The following is a 19,200-nucleotide window of genomic DNA, read 5'->3' on the forward strand; positions in this document are numbered from 1 at the left end:
ACAGAAACTAGTGCTTACCGAAATAATGACTTTCTTGTGAAATGCCATAAATATCTGATTGGAACCGTCACCCTTGAGGTTTAACTGGTAACCATTAGCCAGATAGAAGGATACAGGAGTTGTAAATACAAAAAGGATAACGATGTGTTATTATAACTCCTTTCATCAGGACAATGTTGAAAACAAGCCGGTTGTGGGAACTGCAAGCACCCTTGTTTTAGGACTCCATCATGCTGCTGAGTCAGAAACGAGGCATGCTATAGATACATCTGGCTGCACACTCACGCCTGGCTGCACAATCATCCCCAAACCAGATATTTTCACTGTTGGTGAACGTGTATTTCTGGCGTTTCATCTCCGCCACGAAGGCTTCTTTTCTGCCTCCTTTGAACCAACTCAAAACCCGCCATTAAGAGCCGAGCGTGGACACACACACACACACACACACACATACACACACACAAACATACAAATGTTTGTGGAGTCCTTAATCCTGCGCTGTGTGTGATTTGACACGGAGCACCCGTCGGCTATCTGCTTGCTTTAGGTTTCATGCTCGGATGTGCGTGCAGCCACCGAGGAAGCTCGGAATCTGGAAGACCTGCAATGTGCTCTATCACAGTTGCACAGAGCAGCACGCTTTGCCCCCGCCGCCGCCGAGGACACGCACATGAAACACACAGGCATGAAAACATCTGCGAGGAGCTGGAATGAGGCCACGTGATAGTGAATCACAACTTAAAGGAACAGTTGGACATTTCGGGGGAATACACTCATCAGCTTTCTTGTTGATAGTTTGATGAGACCATCATGCTAAATGTAGCTTAGCATAGCGTCGCTCTGTTAGATAGCTGAATAAAATACGCCTCCATGCACTTCTGATTTCATTGAGTTAAAGGTGCTGGTATGACTTTAGCTGTTCCCCCATGTTTCCTGTCTTTATGCTGAGCTAAGCTAAGCTAAGCTAATCTGCTGCTGGCAAGAAAACAAATGCATCTATTTCCTAAAATGTCAAACTATTCCTTTAACCAGTCGGCTCCTCTATTTCCTTGCAGTTTGCGGATTTTTAAAATTAAAAGAATGTCTATACAGTTTCAGATAACTGACACACATGCAGAAGGTCTGCCCTGCGGGACCCTTTGTGTGTGTGTGTGTGTGTGTGTGTGTGTGTGTGTGTGTGTGTGTGTGTGTGTGTGTGTGTGTGTGTGTGTGTGGGAGGAGGCACACCGGGAGCAACGGAGGTAAGGGGGAAGACAAAAAAAAAAAAAAGCACCATATGAAGGAGGAATCAGAAAGAGCTGGTGATTTACTACAGAGGTCCAGAATTCCTCTGGGTTCGTCATGTGACAGAAAAGTCAGGGAAAGCAGTTGCTGCAGCGCGGCGAGGAAATGAAAAGAAAAGAAAGTCAGGTGGGAGGGACGGCGAGGGGAAGGGTGACGGACGGGGAGAGGGAAACAGGAACCAATTGCTATCAAATCAGTTTGTGTGCTCTCTGCACAGATCAGCAGAAGAAGATAAATTGGCACCAAGAGCTTCCTCAACGGCCTGAAATGCCTTTAACAGAAGAAAAAACTCCCCATAATGATTCCACCAGGAAGCACAGATTCATGCACACACACAGAAGTACAGTTCTGTATATACAGTAGAACTGGCACACACTTAAAGTACTGACATACAGCTTGAAAAACCATTCTCAGTTTCCCTCCGCCCGACGATATCTGACGTGATCGCTCGTGAAAGAAAATAAGGAATACAATTATGATTATTGTAATTATTAAGCAGGATGCAGCCTATGGAATGTGATGGGATTGTATTGCTTCCTGACAGGAAGTGGCGGCCCAGGGGCTCAACCAGCTGTGAGAAAGACCCCTCGTCTTATGGCCGATGACAGGAGGGGCATGCATTCCTCTGTATATTGTTATAAGCTATGACAGAACTTTAATAGCAACAATGTGCCTGTCCATGTGTCTAAGTTTCCACCATGTGCGAGACAAACAGGAGAGCTATTTATTTTCTTGCCTCGCATCTCAAATCTAACATCTAATCTCCGTCTGTCTCTGCGGCGGCGGCGGCGGCGGCGTCATGGTGCAGAACAAACTGACAGCATAAAAAGAGCCTCACACCGGAGTGAGGGACAGAAGAAGGGTGAGAAAGGGACTTAAAGATACAAAATAAAGTGAAATGATGGAAAGAAATGAGCAACTTACAGTTGAAAAAGGCCTTATTGGACAACCTTAGTCAAAAACTCTGTCATAAAGTATATTCACGGGGGGGGGGGGAAAGTGAGATCTCACACAATGGGTGACTGTGGTCCAGTAGAGTTTCTCATGGGCTCCATCAATAGACGTTTACAGGACTGTTTCACACAGAGAGGTGTGATTTCTGCAGAGGGACGATCCATTCCAGACATACGGGATATTATTACAACACATAAAACGATCATTGGCTGTCAATTCACAAGACAAATGGATCTTTGGATATTAATATCTGTCCATCCAAGTCCATTTGATGTGATTTCAGGTTATTAAAATGATTGAAAAAAAAAATGTACTTCCCATAGAAACATCCACAAATTCAATGTAAAATGTATTACAATATTTTCTTTTAACAAGAAAAAGAGTGATGCAATATGTTCCAATGCAAAAGTCACATTTTCCCTTTTTTACACAATTAGATAAGATAATAACTCACACACTGATGTGCCAGGGCACAAAAACTAAAAGTCTGAAAGCCACAGCCTATGTAACTATGTAACAAAAACATCATCATCATCATCATCATCATCATCATCATTTGGGCAGCAATTCCCAAAAGTCCTGTCCACTGTGGAAATAGTAAATACTAGTTGGTCAAATAAACTGTAACTCACCCTTTATGACAGTAAAAATAGAGAAAAAACATAAAACAAAGTAGGAAAACTGCCTCCGCATTAAACCCCAAACATCACTGTAGCAATGGAAGCTTCATAAATAGACACATCACAATCAGCAGAATCATACGGTGGCCCTGACAGCCATGCAAACGGAGAAACTTCTTCACCAATTTGATGCCGCGTGCACATCATGTACGAAAAGCGTTTTTCTGCTGCAACATGCTCTGATTGGTCCTGAGAGCATGTTGAGCTCTCAGGACCAATCAGGTTCGAGGAGCCAGAAATGTACCTTCTAGTCACAGCCGACAGGAAAGCAGACCGGGAGCGAGGCCAACTTTTGTCTGAGCTACATCGTGTCCAAATGCCAGGGACTTTTCCACTAGTTGATTTATTTGAATGCAATAATTGCTTTACTTCAATACTCCTAATACATCATCATTATAATCATATTTGGGTATTATTTTTCTTACCTAATTGGAAGAATGAAACACTTCCAAGCCATGACTCTCCCTCTCCACCTGTTTGCGAATCTTTTCCGCACACATCAGTGTGCTCAGGCTTTGTGGGAGTGCTTCTGCAATAATGTGTAATAGCCAGAAAAAGCATTTAAAAGATCTGAACGTGCATATCGTGCATGTACCTGATGCGTGTGCATTCTCACGGGCATTAACCAGAGTCGAAGAAACCCCCAAACCTCTCACTAATTACACAGCGGACGGCGGTAGAGTCCTGGCCCTCTGTGCCGGCATCATCTGTTACATAAATACTCATTCGACGGAAACTGCTGTCAGGCTCCATCTTGGTCTGCAGCGCTGGTCAGTGCCAGGTTGAACCGCCGAGGGACAGAGACGCTGCCACTCCCTTGTTCTGTGCTTCAGTCCTCTCAGGACATGATGTGCGCGATGTGTGCAAGACAGCGTGGAAAAACCTGGACGCGAGAGTGAGATATGCAGATTTTAACGTATGTATGGAGTTTATGTGAGAGACATATGTACGTGTGTGTGTGTGTGTGTGTGTTCATTTTACAGTGCCCGTTACCAGAAACCACAGGATGTGCGTCTGCAGCGGACCACCTTGTCCCCCTATGACATCACCACGTTATTTCCCCCCCACTATCATCAGGTGCCACATAAAGTGCATTGGCCATGTGTTGAACACATGTTGGTGATCTAAAGAAGAACTTTTTGGAGTAGCCGTTATCGCGGTATCGCGTATCAATGCTCGCATAATCCAAAACGAGTTTACTACATCTACAAAACCATCCCGACTGAACCAATTCTTTTATTATTTTGTTTTTAATAGACAAATAAAAATGTTTTATTTAACTGAAGGGAACAATGGAAACGTGGAGTGGCGATGTCGGAACAGTTTGGTGATAATGCAGTGACAGGCGTTTGGCACTTCACCGGACCACAGTGGCCAGAGAGAGAGAGAGCAAAGACCAACAAGCAGGCAATAAACAACAGATGGCAGCTCTCACTTCCAAGAACAGCAAAGTATTAATAGACGAGGCCTTCTGAAAACAGGCTGCTTACTGCGGCAATCAGGGCATTTTAAAAAACTAATCCAACATCATCGTGAATCACATTCATCAGAATATTCTGAGAGTCTGCACTGTTTGACCGCAAAAAATAATTATCGCATCCAAAAACATAAAACAACAAGATAAGAGGGATTGGGCCAGCTTTGCTTTCGGAAGCAGATGTAACGTGATATTTGAAGGGACTTGATTGCGGAAGTAATGGAGGTATGTCTCATTAAATAAGCACCTGTAGGTCGATTGGGGCCCAGGCTGCGGAACATGTAAAGACAGTTAGATCTGTGAAAGCTTCTGAGAACTTCAAAGCAGCCTCCTGCTGGAGTTCTGCAGGTGTTCGACACAAAGTATATAATAAGATACATGATACATAAAGCATACACATGATTTTGGGCTTCCTACACAAACAGAATATAAGTCAAGTGGGCCTATAACACTGCCAAGGTGGACCCCATTTCCACTTTATAATAGACAATAGACCCTTAAAGGCAGAGTAGGTCCTTTGGAAAAAACACAGATGACATTTTTAATTTCTTTTTACGTCATTTATTCATTGCTATCGGTATGTTATGATGATTTCAAGCAATATAACAGAAAGTGTACCTGAATAGAATCACCTACTCAACCTTTAAGCTATATAACATGTTAAATCTAAGCGGTTATGATCAATTAAGCCAACAGAAGCACTAATGAGCGAATGCTACATACTTGTTGCACAGTGAGCTTCTGAGCACACAATTTTTCCTTGCCCATTGCACTTTTTTTTTTGTCTAGTACTAACTGGCACCCAACCCCAAAACCACAAGCAATGGAGTAATATACTGTACACCTATTATGGGTCGTTAGGAAGCTAATTTTCTTCATAATGCGGGTTTCCCTACAGTACCAGCAGAGTGTATTCCTTCTGTTTCTGTCATCAGGGGCAGAGGGAGTGCTGTTGAGGCAGGGTTACGCAGTATATCTCGGTTAGAGGCGGCCCACTGAAACCCTCTACTGTAGTCTCCCAACAGGCACCCTGCCGAGCATCACCCCCTCTCTCACCCCCACACACATTTAGCTACTGTACACACGCAACGCAAACACGCGGCATCCACGCGGCCAACGCTGTTGATTCACGCTAACAGAAGGGCCTGCGAGAGCTCCGCGCCGTTAAGGTGAGGGAGACTCTCTCACCCTTGACTGGCCTCTCGGAAACGCGGGCACGGCGTCCAAAAAATCCAGACCAAACACTAGCTCACAGAGAGAGCGGCGGCGGCGAGATATAACTGGCTCTCATTCATAAACACCGTCCGACGGCCGGCTCATTGTCATCCGGGGGGCAGCTGTGATGATTAAGTCTCGGCCGCGGCCGGGCGGCCTGCCTTTGAATGGCGGGCATTCATTCATGGGAGCCGCGACTGGCACGCATTAATCTTCACACCTTTTTATGTGAAAAAGGAGGTGTGAAAAGTGAAGGACAAAAACAAATTCATAAAAAACCACATCCACGCCTAGTGAGCGCTGGATACGTGTTGCGTTCGAAACCACAACATGTCACTGGCATTCCAGAGAAGTCAGCACCGCTCGTGCTTTCGCCCCCGCTGTATTTGTGGCCATTTGTGTCCATCTGCTGCCAGTCACAGTTCACAGACTCAGACGGTCTGCGCTGGCCTATAATCAGTGTGTCATGTTGCTCTTAGCTCGGCCTATAAATACACGAGCAGGAATCTGTCCCGCTCGTTAGGACAGCAGGAAGAAGAGACACAGATAAAGAGACGGAGGAAAAGAAAAAGGACATGGCTAATGAGAAAACAATGCAGGAGGAGGACGGCCTCGTCTTCCACCTGTTTTGAAAAGCATTTCATATTCCAAAGCTGTGATGTCGACCGCAAACTCCTCGAAAGCTGGGTTGAAGCGATGTGGCTCTCCAACGCCGCCGGGGAAGCTGGGAATTGTTTGGTGGGAAGGATAACCCACACGGACCAGGTTTCTGCTGGCCCCCTTTATTCAGATCCCACTGGGATCCTTTGCTCTTATAAATAGACAGGAGGCAACTTGTACACCACAGTCTATATTAGCATACGTTACTCACACGTATGTGACTGAGCCAAGTGTGGCTCCGCTTTAATGAATAAGGGCATTGATGCTTGGCATAGCTCGGAGGTTTCCCGCTACTGTACATTTAATAATTTTACTAAAGTATACTTTTGAGGTACTTTAATTGTGTAATTTAAATCAAGATTGTGTTTTTTGGCAGCTAAAGTTATTCTCCTTTAGGATTAAACATTTTAATAGATTAAAAAACAGAAGTTAAAAAAGCTCCACTTCAATCTACAGCAATAAAACACTTAATGTGGCGGTAATTATACAACATATACAATAACATGCCTCTGAAATCATCGGCCTCTCTCATTAAACTACTATAGAAGATTTTAACACTATTTTTACCAAATGGATAACAGAGCTTTAAATAAATGGCGACGGCTCTCATTATCATGTGCTGTTATTTAAGGGCAATGCATTGTGGTCATTGCAGTTAACTGCTTTGTTTCGGCGCTCTTTTGTTCAACTAGACACACGATAAATCCAACGTGGTGCATCAGAAACAAACAAAATGCACTGAAGTTTTTTTCAGAACGTTTTCTATGTTTGCTACTCACCAAAGCGCACCGGGCTGCCGTCTCTGAGCGAGCGTGGCCTTGAAGATGGAGGCGCTCTTTAATTTAGCAATGTGGGCTACTACGGCTAGTCCTCTACGCTAGCTGGCGGTCGGCGGTTCGCTGCAGCCTTTTCTGAAACACCTCATTAGAACAGAGCGGCTAATTATAGACACGGCGACACGGAGCTACACGCGAGGGCCACGACGACCTGTTGGGAAGCATACGAGAAAGAGAGAGGAGTCGTGAGGGGCGGCATCTTGAGAGTCAAGGGCACTCGCTTGCATAGGGAAGATAGATGATGATCATTTAAAAGATAGATGTTTCCAATTTTGCGGTAAGCTGCTCTTAAGAGACTCTGGGTTTTTTTTTTTTTTCTGAGAGAATTTAAAAGGCTGGCTGATGGAAATGGAAATGAATCCCCACAGGCTGTGGTCTTTTATCTCTTACTGTACTTTGAGAATCTAGTCAACTACGTGTTTGACTCATGAACACACACAAACCCTCAGACGGTGAATCAGCAGACATTTTTACACCAACGGATTACATAAATCTGTCAAGTACGACGAGGCCATTTACGGCTGGGTTTTAATGGACTGCAATTAGCAGACATAGCTTTCGTACCACAATCCGTTGGATAAAATACACAAATGTGAGAGTGTGCATTGCGGAGTTGCTGACGTGGTGCTGCTTGTTTACTTGTCGGTCGCCGAATTCTCTACCGCGGATCAAAACGGGCGTAAACAATGAGCGCGGTCACGTGACCGTGCGGCGGAAGATACAGGGGAGATCAGAGAGACAGTGGTTTGGAAATCCTGCGGTGGAGTATGTAATGGAACGGCACGTCGTGATTAGAGACGCAAACGATCCAGCTGGCAACGCCACATAGCCAATGCAAACCCAGTGGCATGGTGTGTGTGTGTGTGTGTGTGTGTGTGTGTGTGTGTGTGTGTGTGTGTGTGTGTGCGTTCACGCTGCAGTGTGTACAACATAAAGGCCGCATCTGTTCGCTCAGAGTTTGCTCTCCAGGAAAGAATTTTAGTTGGATTTTTTTTTTTTCTGCAGAATTCCAGAAAAGGAAAATGTGAGGAAGGAGAGAAAAAAGAAGACAATGGTGAGAGGAGAGATACGCGGCGGGAAGATGTAAAGGGAGAAACTGTCAGAGAAACAGATGAGAATGGAAAAAAGAGAGGAAGAAGTAGTCTATCGTAGGCAACTCTTAGGGTAAGGAATTGTGGTAAAGAATAATAACAGCAGTGATGGATGAATTTACAGGACAGGCAGGTCCAACTGGCAGAGATTCAGCCCAGCCCAAACTAGACTGGTGCTGCAGGGAAGGTGCTGGTGGGCCAAGAGGCAGGCAAGTGGCTCCGGGCCGGGCCTGTGGAAACTCTACACAAGCAGGATCTGGGCCAGCGGACCGGGCCAGACGAGCTGAGGGCTTTTCAAGGGGGGGTCGTAGCGACACTGTGTGTTTAAGTGTCAGCCCCAAAGAGTTAACCTTTAACCCTCAAGTTGGGTTTATCCGGGGTCCTCACATGACCTTTGACCTCTTGTTAATGTAAGCTACAAGAAGCTAGTTTATTGTGGCGGGTTACATTCCTGAAGCTCTCCGGTTGGTCACAAAGTAACTACAGTGAAACGTTTGAGTTTCAGTCCATCACACACACACACACACACACACACACACACTAGTCAAATGCAACGCATCACTCTCCAACCATGTAATCAACACCAGTTACCACACCCGCTGTCTCCTCTACTGAACCAATCCCCTGCTGAGAATGAGGACTCAACCTCAGTCTTGACCGGGCGAGGGAAAAAAAGAATAACTTCTTGGAATCTGGGCGTTTGTGTGTCTTTGGATAAAGACTTTGTTAACTTTGGACTGTGGCGCTTTCACTCAAGATGTCTCTTCTGGAAACATCTGGAAAATGTGGTTCCTCCAGCAGACCGGAACATTCATACGGGGTTACGGTTGCAGCTCAGAACGGCAGCGAGTCTTGGCCGGAGGAATCTGTTGTTGAGTGTAAACACAAAGAAAAAAAAGCCAGGTCTGGATCTTGAAGAGCTCCTAAATTTGACAGGGTGATAGCAGGGTGTGGATTTTAACACTAACCCTCACAATTTGTGAGGGAGAAGCAAGCGTATCAAAGAGGAGAGCCAAGTGATGGGAGACAAAGGTGGGCTTCAGTGGAGGAGAGCACATTTTGAGACGGAGGTGTGAGATTTGGGCCGAGGTGAGGTTTGCTTTCCACAGGAGACGATCACATTCCATCGGAACATTTCAAATGCTTTTCAAGTCGACCTCAGAGTGTCCACCCCATCAATACACTAATCTGTCTCAGGCCAGGCAAGAAGCTCCCGGAAAAGAAATACCTTTATTCTCTAAGGAGAGTTAGTGTAGTATTCCACCTACTACAAGGACTGTGATACTGTAATAAGATGTCTGTTTTGATGGAGAATGGAAATGCCATAAGGATTTAAAAAAAACAAAAGAATTGCCACGGTTAAAGTTAGTAAAAGAGAAGGAAAAGTAAGGAAATTGTTATTTATTTCAATAACGTTTAATTAGAAAGCCCCTTTAAAACTGATTTTGGAATGTTGACGTACACGTTTTTTGGGGAATATACATCCAAACACACATTACACTTCAGTCTCTCACTTGATCATTTTAAAGTGTGTAACAACAGCCTGAAGTAGACAGGTAGTACTTCAGGCTGAGTTTCTGAGTGACAAGTAGAAGTAAAGCCTCGTTGCATAAAGGCTTTGTTTGTACAGAGAGGGTGGAAAGGGGCTTGAAGACATCTGTCTCGCTCTCCTCTTTATTTCGCTTGGCCTTCAGATATGTGTGCAGAGGCTCTGTCAAAACTATTTTTCTCTAAACAAAAATAAATGCATTCTTTCGAGCTTGAATAAAAAGTGTTTCTTGTAGAATAAATAAAGTAAGAACTAAAACCCATGCTGGCTCTTAGACTAAACAAAGGATTTTTTTTTTCAGGGTGGCGAAATAAAAATGGAATGTATGGTCATTTCTTGCAGCATCTGATTGAAAGGATTCAGTACGTTGCGTAAACTGAGCAGCAGCTGAACGAGCATGAATGAGTTCTGTTTCATCTGAGACCAACGAGGATATTTTAAAGGCATCTCTATGGATGTACAAAGAAGTGGAGGGTAAATCCTGGCCTTTCAAATGTTATGATTAGGGCTTTTTGGGCAAACGGACCAGATGAAAGACCTTCATACACATGAAGGCTGAAGACTGGAGAAAATGATAATCTGTGTTTTGGTATCGTTTTACAAAAAGGCAACCTCTGATGTCTTTGAAAGGCCACTTTGGCTTTCGGTTTCAGTCCTGGTGTCTGGAAAAAACTGAAATATCTAGTAACCGTGCAACCTGTTAATAAATTAAACATATTCCTGAATATGACTTTAGTCATGCATTTATTTGGAGTCATGTTTCCGGTTACTTGAAGAATTTAAGTACAATATTCACTGTTCTTTAAACCTCTTTTTGGTCTCCACCCACCTGACTGATATCTCAGGCTCTTTAGCCTTTAGATGCTTCACCATGTTCATCAACTAGTTGCTCACTTTGTCTGCCGTTAAGTGCTGAGTCGGTAGCGTACGCTGGGTTGACCAGAACTTTTCCTGAAAACAGCTGTTTACCTCATCTGGATAAACTGCCAATGAGAGCGGTGAGAGTGAGCCAAAACAGTAAAGTTGAAGTCCACAAAAGAAGCTAAAAGCCTCACTAATAATAATACTGTAATTCTCTCTCCGCTATAAATAGTTATGATATACTCTGATACGTAAAATTACTTTTACAAATAGAGTAAGTATCTAGAAAACAGCAGCACTTTATCATTCTACTCAGCTGAACCCAGAAAGGGAATGGGCTATATAAAACTTTAAAGTGCAAGGCGATACATTTCCCAAAACCAGCACATTGTGGTTTTAACAACATGGGTTGGGCATCGCTGCTCTATCTTCCCTGCCGTATACTTAAAGCTGCTATTTTAAACCACCATATATTTTTTTTCACTGCCGTGAAACGAGGCGAGCAGACAGAGCTGCGGTGAACTCAGTCAGAACAAAGATAGGCAGAGCTCCTTGAACAAGGTATGTCGCCGACCACCGGCCAATGTGTTTCTTTTTTAACAACTCCCATAACAACCAATTACTTGGATGGAGGCTGCGTGTTTGCCACCCTGGACTACGATGAAAAAAAGAAAAAAGAAAGTCAAACAGTTGTTGAATCAAATTGGAAAATAATTGCTTGACTTCGGCGGCCGTGCAGACCTGCTGTTTGATGACAAGTGCATATGCGGCCAGAGGAAGGGAAACAAGAGCTCTACATGTTGGCTGTTGGGTGGCAATAAACAGAGGAATGTGGAGTGCTACCACACTCGCCAAAGTAAACAAAGAAAACCTCCCAAATAGGCAAAAAAACACCAGTCACAGCTGACCCCCCCCCCCCCCCCCCAAAAAAATCAAACATGCTCACGAAAGCAAACTTCAAATATTGGGCTTTTAATCCGGTCGTGAAAAAGGACCCCGGATTCAGATTAGAGGACGAGCAGAGCCAATTAAAACGGGGCATTCAGTTTAGATGTAAGCGGACACCTAATTTCCTTACAGGACCTCTATTTATCCAGGCACTGAGCTTTTAAATTATGGGATGTACAGCACGTCTTTCAAGCATTAGCCAGGGCACCACCCAGCGGCTGTGGGCGCCGAGCCACCCACTTGTTCGCGCACCGCCACGGGAGCGAACATAAAAGTCACCACAACCAGTCTTCGTCAGTGTCTTGGCAACCCCTTAAAAATAGTCCCTAAAAGCAAACCCCCTTCCTGAGCTGATGTGTATGTGCTCTTTGACGATACGGAGCACAACGGGCTGAAAATAAATAGGCTCTAGCTTCGGGCTGTGTGGAACACCATACCTCACTGTTACATCATAAAGTTCACCTATAAAACCTTTTAGGGGAATAGTTCATCATTAGGGGATTACACTTATTTGTCTCCAGAGAGTTATATAAGAAGGCTGGTACAACTCCTGTTTAATAGAAGGCTGCAGCTAGCAGATGGCTAGCTTAGCTTAGCTTAAAGACTAGGGACTGGGGAAGCTAGCCTAGCTCTGTCAAATGGTAACAAACTCCACAAGAACCCGCAAAGCTCCTGTTAACAGGTTGTGTATAAAAAGATGATTATTTTATTGAGGTTAATGTGTGAGTGTCAGTTAGCTTAGCTTAGCATGAAGAAATGCAGCCCGGCTGAAAAATACACCTACAAGCGCCTCTAATATACCTCAGTTTTAAATCTATTTTCAGTTTGGATTAAAAGAGAAAGATGTTACACTTGAGAACACATTTGCAAATTAAGTAACACCTTCATGTCTGTCAGAATATTTCAAAGTCATCCGTTGTGTATTTACATTAACTGACCATATCTCAAACCTGTAGAAGTATCTATTTGTACTTGTTCATTTGATCAATCCTTCCAAGTCACGTATCAAAGGCAGAGTCCGTAAACATAACACCGTCGGCCACAAACGTATCTAAGATTTCTTTTTGGTTATAACCATCATTGCTCAGTAAAAGCAGTTGAGGTTTAACAGCGTTGGCACATCGTCATTTTCTTATTTTTATTTCCATCTGCTCTCTTTTAGTGTGGTGAAAACAAATGCACTAATGGAGGATAATTACCCTGTGTTGTTTTAGTGTTTGCCCGTCTCTCTGGAGAGGCCAATAGCAGCCTCTCGGGCATGGAGACGCTAATTGGTAATGCTAATTGCTTCTATTATGTAATCACTCGGTTTACATGAAGCTATTTGTCAAACGATTTCATAATGCAATATGAAAATAAGGTTGCAAAACAACATCATTTATGATAACTAATTAAAAAGACAACGTGTTAATCCATTCACCGCATGCAGAACCAAGGGCTCGTGACAATCATGAAATATCAATCTCATTTCTTCTTTTGTTTCGTCTTAAATCCTCTTTGCTTTTCTATTCAAGTAAAAAGTATTATCCCTTTATTGACCCCTAAACCCAATAAACAAGCTGGCATGCACGTAAGGAGGCAGGTAAATAAACAGAGCACGGCGAGACTCGGCTCAGCAGGGAGGGCTGCTTGTTTTACCCACCCAGAGGGAATTACACGCTGTCTGATTGTTTTGGCATTTAGGCTGGATGTGACGCCAGTCGGGAGTTGTTTTGGGGTCTGTCAGAAGCAATGCTTAGTCTTCCTCGACACATCCGTGAGCACCGACATACCGTAGGAGGAAGGACCGAGCTGTCCTGCGTTCACCTCCTAATGAGCCTCTTCAGCTGGAGGTGTTGGATGGATGCATAATATTATTCTTCACCCCCACAAAACACGAAGTTATCCCAGTTTAGTATTAAATATAAATGTGTGAGCTTTGCCACCTCTGCTCAAACATGACACATGTAAATAAGAAAACTGAGATGGAGTTAATGGGTTGAGTACTTTTCCCCGTGACCAACTTCACCCCCGAGTCTGACCGGTAAACACCTGGCAACCCTGCTGGTCATTTGAAAACGCAGAGTGACAGCTTGACCGACGCCGGCCTGATTCCCATTTTAATTCACACTTTGGTAATTCGCCTCAAAGTATGAACTCGGGTGACTTGACGCAAGATATTTGACTCCGAGACTTGGGACACGAAGCTGCTCCCTGGACGGAGAGTGTGGTTTTCTGTGGTTGTACAGGTCGTGTGAGACAGTGTTGGAAGATCATATTCTGGTACATGACTCTGCTTATCCTACGTGTTCCGGATGACAGATCTGATCTGCAAGATATGCAAACATGTACCGTGGATTGATGGCATGCATGCCCTTTCTTTTATCTACCACAATGATAACAAATGATTTGCTTGTTTGAAGGCACACATCTTCATTGTAGATAATGATGCACGCTCACATATGAACTCCTCGGCCTCTGCACCGAAACTAACGATGGGATTTCTGACAAGAATGTAAAATGAAGTTGTGTGCACAGTTGAATTGGTCTGGCAGTGTTGAAGGGTTTAAAGTCTGCAACTGTACGTCTGTCACGAAGCGCACTGTGGTTCTGTTGTTCATATAGTGCCGGAGGATTCTTGGCAACCGTTCACTCTCCCTCTCTCTGCATCACTTCCCCTCTCTCCATCTCCTCTCCCTTGTTCTTTATTCACGCCTAAAGTTTATTTAGTTAGCACTTCTTCTACCAAGTGGTCACCAGCCAAACTAAACTCTATTTGCATTCACTTAAACAGATTCCTTTTCACTCACTTTCACTTCATGGCTGCTGTTAATTAGACAGAAACCGTGGGGGGGCGGGCAGGGGGGGGGGGAAGATATATCCTGAAGCTTCTTCTGTGTCCACACATACCTGTCTAATCCCTAACACCGCCCAGCAGTCTACAACGCCACCACTTTGCTGACCAGTTCCTGGCAAATCCATTAATGCGTGTGAGTGTTTTAAGGTTACAGGGTTCTACTGACGAGCAGAGCGATGTGTGAGAGACCAGGTTTGTCCAGGGTTTATGATTTATGGGAGGTGTGGGGGGGGGGACTGTAACAACACACAAACACGGAGGAATACCAGCATGCTTATACTGTAAGAGTCCCTTAAAAGTACATTACAATTTGTTCACATGGAAGGATTCAGCGCATGCTGGCTAATCCGGTAAGATCCACCGCATATTAACTTGAAGATTTGAGAGGACGATCCTTCTCTGTTTGGGCTCTCGGTGCTACTAGAGGATGGCATGCCATATCAAAGAGCATTTACATCCCCTGAGATCATGACAGTCCTGAGAGTCGACTAGTATTTGAAATGTCACTGCAGGGATGGTGTGTGTGTGTGTGTGTGTGTGTGTGTGTGTGTGTGTGTGTGTGTGTGTGTGTGTGTGTGTGTGTGTGTGTGTGTGTGTGTGTGGAGAGAGAGCGGCGAACACAGGCTTCAAACTCTGGCTATTGATGTCTTATTTCAGTCATTAAGCTACACTCTGGTGTTCCCCTGACCTGGGAACAGTCACAATGGCCAACAGTAAGTGAAACGACCTTTCAAAAAAAAATCATTATATTTCAGTCAGAGAACCGAGTCGACGTCTTAGAAACGGTGCTACACATTCAGGTGCGATTGTGCATTCACACTTACACACAAGGTAGCTGGGTTGAGCTCATATCAGCATGTATATATATGTGTGTGTGTGTATGTGTGTGTGTGTGTGTGTGTGAGAGTGAGATTAAGAAAGTGTGAGAGCGAGTCCATGACAGGCTGTCGACCCGAGGTCTAAAGGTCTGCACGTTTAAGCTGCTGCAGCTTCACGTTGAGTGACACCCTCAAACACCCACCTCCCTGCTGGTGGCCCAAACAAAACAGGCTCTGTTCCTTCCCTCCACACACACACACACACACACACACACACACATCTAACACACACTCGCACAAAATCAACCTACTATTCTCTTCCCCATGCATGCCCACATTCCCCCCTAACCCCACCAGGACTCCTCGCCTTCATCTCGCCACGGTGCAGCCAAAAGCAACACGCGTCAACTCCAGGTAAATAAATCAGCTAATCACTGGACGCTCAGAAGAGGCTGCTCGGCCGCCCATCACACACATACAGTATACATACAGTATCCATACATCGGAGGAGTGTTAATGCTGAATATCCTCTTTATTTTCTCACTCATTCTAGATGGCGGGGTGAGGAGGTTCCTCTATACAGCGCTGGCTGGAGAGTACCTTCAGTTCCTGCCGATGTGGACGGAAGAAGACAGGAAAAGAAGTCCACTGAAGGCTGATAGAGAGACTGTAAAGACGACCATTTGCCACAACATCTTATAAAGATCGTGCACAAAAAGTTCTCCACCTTTTCTCCTTCCTGCCAGACGTCTCCATTCTCACTTTGAAGCTTATCAATCCACGCTTCCTCTCCTCCCTTCTCCGCCAGATATCAGAAACAATTCTCAAAAGCCCAACAAACAACACCGTCCGACCCGGAAACAAAGCTCCTCCATCGGGACTGATTCCTCACCCAGACCCCAGCGGAGGTGTTTGTGTCACTGTTACATAAGAACCCCCCCTTTCCTCAATAGAGTATAGAGGAGTCGGTGTGCTTGACGGGGCCCCTGGCCCCTCAGGGTTAAGATCACGTCATGCAGGTGGGCCCAGACACTCATTCATCTTCTGATGGAGGGAGTCCTCGTGGTCCACACGTGGTCCAGTATCGGTGGAATATGAATAGTTTTCTCCACCGTGTGTGTGCTGTCACCTTGAGCGAGTGTAGTTCAGTACACACATCCATACCGCATCCTGTCTGATAAGGAGATCCAGCTGATAACTCAAGTGTTTGTGGTGCAACGACTCCAAAAATCAAATGCACGTCTGCATCGACCGCTGCTCTGAGAGCATGAACGCTCTACGAATAAAGCTATAAAACCGGCTTTTAATTTGTGCAACATTTGGACGGTATTTTTTTAACATGCTGCAAAAAAAGGAAAAAACGACCTGCAGAACATGCCCGTGCTTATGTTTGGCAACACTGGACCACATCCAAATGACTTTTTGACAGCTGCTGTGTGCAAGCATGTGCATGTGTGTGTGTCGTAGGCACGTGTCTAGAACAGGAAACCAATCTGACCCACAGGATTAGTAGCCGACTTGGTGAGCGACTCTCGTTCTGTTCCAGATGTTTATCACGTCATAAAGGCCTCCAGCCCTCGGTAGGTAGGAACACAACCTCCACTCGACACGCACGCAGCTGCAGCCAGAGTTGTAGTGATGCACATGTCGATGAAAACGCTTCATGTCTGCAGCTTATCAGCCGGTCTTAAGTCACTAGAGCACATATAAATAAACAAGCTTTCTTTACTTTAACTCTTGATGCGTCACACATGCAGATGAAGCCCCATGATACACTTTGTTTTGGTCTGATCGTCCACTTTCTTCTAGTTATCACCTCATTACACATTTCCATGTGTTGTTCCCCTCAGGGCACAATATTTCACATTCTTGTTGATATGAAAACCCTCCTCGTGCCCCCTTCACTGTATCAGCCTCACACACACACACACACACACACACACACACACACACACACACACACACACACACACACACACACACACACACACACCAACATTGGAGTCTCCAGAACACTATCTCGTTTGTCCCACCGGTGCCAGTCGTGCGTAATGAGCGCCGTGTGGCCGGGAGCGCGCCAGGAGAAGGTGTCAGTCACTTTCTCCTTAACAAAGTAGATCCCAATCTCGCTCCGAACAAGTCACAACTGATGTGGAAATGGTGCGAAGCGCAGCGCATTCCTCAGGTCTCTGAATCTGATTGAATTGGAGGAACGTCGTGAGACACATAGAGAGTCTGGATGATGATGGAGGACAACTTCTCCGAGGTGAACGAGGTCGAGGAGGAGACACCGTGGCCTGCACTTGATCTCACGAAAGAGACTTTTTGAGAGGTGCAAGCCTCAGAAAGTGTCTTCTCCCTTTCTGGATGAACTTTCCTTCCACGCGTCGAACAGAAACAGGGCGTCCGGACGCGCCGCGCAACTTCTACTCAAAAAGAATCGCTTTGACAGTGACGCGCTTCAGCCAGCAGAGGAGAAAAGGGGAGAGAGAAAAAAAGTTCTTACCGAGGTACTGTCGGATGTCCAGCAGGATTCTCGGCGGTCCTCCGTTCAGCTGGTAAAACAGGGAGCCGAAACAGAAGAGGAACAGCGTCGCCATGCAGAAAGCATAACCCCGCAAGGAGAATCTGAGCGGCGCGGCGGAGAGGACGCTGTACTTTCTGCTGTTTCGCTCTCGGACGTGGTTGGGAGGCTGGCTGTTGCTGTGAAGGGGACTGCTGCTGAAATTCTTCATCATCTCCTCCTCACAAAGCGCCGCGGAAAGTCACCCATCCGCATGTGGAAAGTGAAACTTGTCGCGTCGAGACGAGCCAGTTCTATCTTTTTGTTTCTTTTCTCTCTTTTTTTCCCGCTGTTGGAGACGCGCAGGCACTCCAGACTCTCCTCCGCTGCCGCAGCCACGGGCTCGCTTGCTTTTTTTTGCGCACAGACGTTTTTCGCTTTTGCTCGGCCTCTCTCACTCACTCACTCTCTCACTCTCTCTCTCAGTCTCTCTCTCTCTCTCGTCTGCGCGCGTCCGAGGACTGTTCCTTCCTTCCGTCCTTCCACTCGACTTAAGGGTCCATCCTTCTGCTCCGAGACTTTCGGGTGTCAGATTACCCAACGTAGGGAAAAGGACTAACTTCCACCTCGCACATGATTCGTTTTCTTTTCTTTTTTTTGGATTGCACTGCGAAAACAGCGACACCTAGCGGCCGGGGAGCAAGGGGAAGGGGTGGCTTCGATTTCGATTTCGAGTTCAAAGCCTTATCCTTTGGACAATACGATGATATTAAAGTTCTAATGGAGTTTATTAATAATTTCTGAGACATCACGTGACACTGACGTCAGATAAACACCTTCGTCCTTAATAGAAACATCAGTGTAAAGTGGTGATTGGTTTCCAAGATGTGTTGAAAAGAAGCTGGTGAGATGCTGCTCACTTTGTGTGTGTGTGTGTGTGTGTGTGTGTGTGTGTGTGTGTGTGTGTGTGTGTGTGTTCTACACTTTCTCTCTCCCCCGAGGCCGGCTTACACAGAGCCATATATCTTTCCACAGCGGGGCCAGAGCCCCCACCCCTCCATTAGACTACACCTGCACTTAGGAGGCGACAGCAGTCATTCAGCACACTAACTACCTCTCCGAGTGGCTGCTGTGCTTTCACCGGCACCGACAGCTCCGGGAGTCGAGGGGGGAAAACGGGGGGGAAACACAAGACAAACGGCAATAAAGAAGCCACACGGTTGGGCTTCTCCACAGGTAAATTCACTGTGAATAGCAGTACTATATTTTTTGCAAGCCAGGCACAATGAGTGTGAATGCATCACGGGTTTATAGCCCAGTCTCCCCTATGGCACAGCGGTTTATTACCCGGACCAACAGTGTGGGTGTCGGGAAGGTCACTTAGTGTAAATCAGGTTCAGTCCAATCAAAGCTACCGGCCATGAGATTTGAACCTGGTGGTGTGTGACTTTTTTAAATTAATTTGGACTGTGGAAACAAACAAACTAA

The 19,200-nt window shown here is 45.4% G+C and overlaps 1 protein-coding gene across 1 annotated transcript in view; it reads right to left on the reverse strand.

Moving 5' to 3' along the window:
• usta (uronyl 2-sulfotransferase a) overlaps window positions 1–18,232 on the reverse strand; it is a 47,075-nt gene extending 28,843 nt beyond the window's left edge. Inside the window, exon 1 of the mRNA XM_084030827.1 lies at window positions 17,716–18,232. Within this exon, the coding sequence (XP_083886953.1) occupies window positions 17,716–17,947 (232 nt within the window). The 5' untranslated portion in view covers window positions 17,948–18,232. The remainder of the gene's footprint in view (window positions 1–17,715) is intronic.
• Window positions 18,233–19,200: the final 968 nt, after the last annotated feature.

Source organism: Eutrigla gurnardus (genome assembly GCF_963514095.1).
Source record: "Eutrigla gurnardus genome assembly, chromosome: 16".
NCBI classification, from domain to species: domain Eukaryota; kingdom Metazoa; phylum Chordata; class Actinopteri; order Perciformes; family Triglidae; genus Eutrigla; species Eutrigla gurnardus.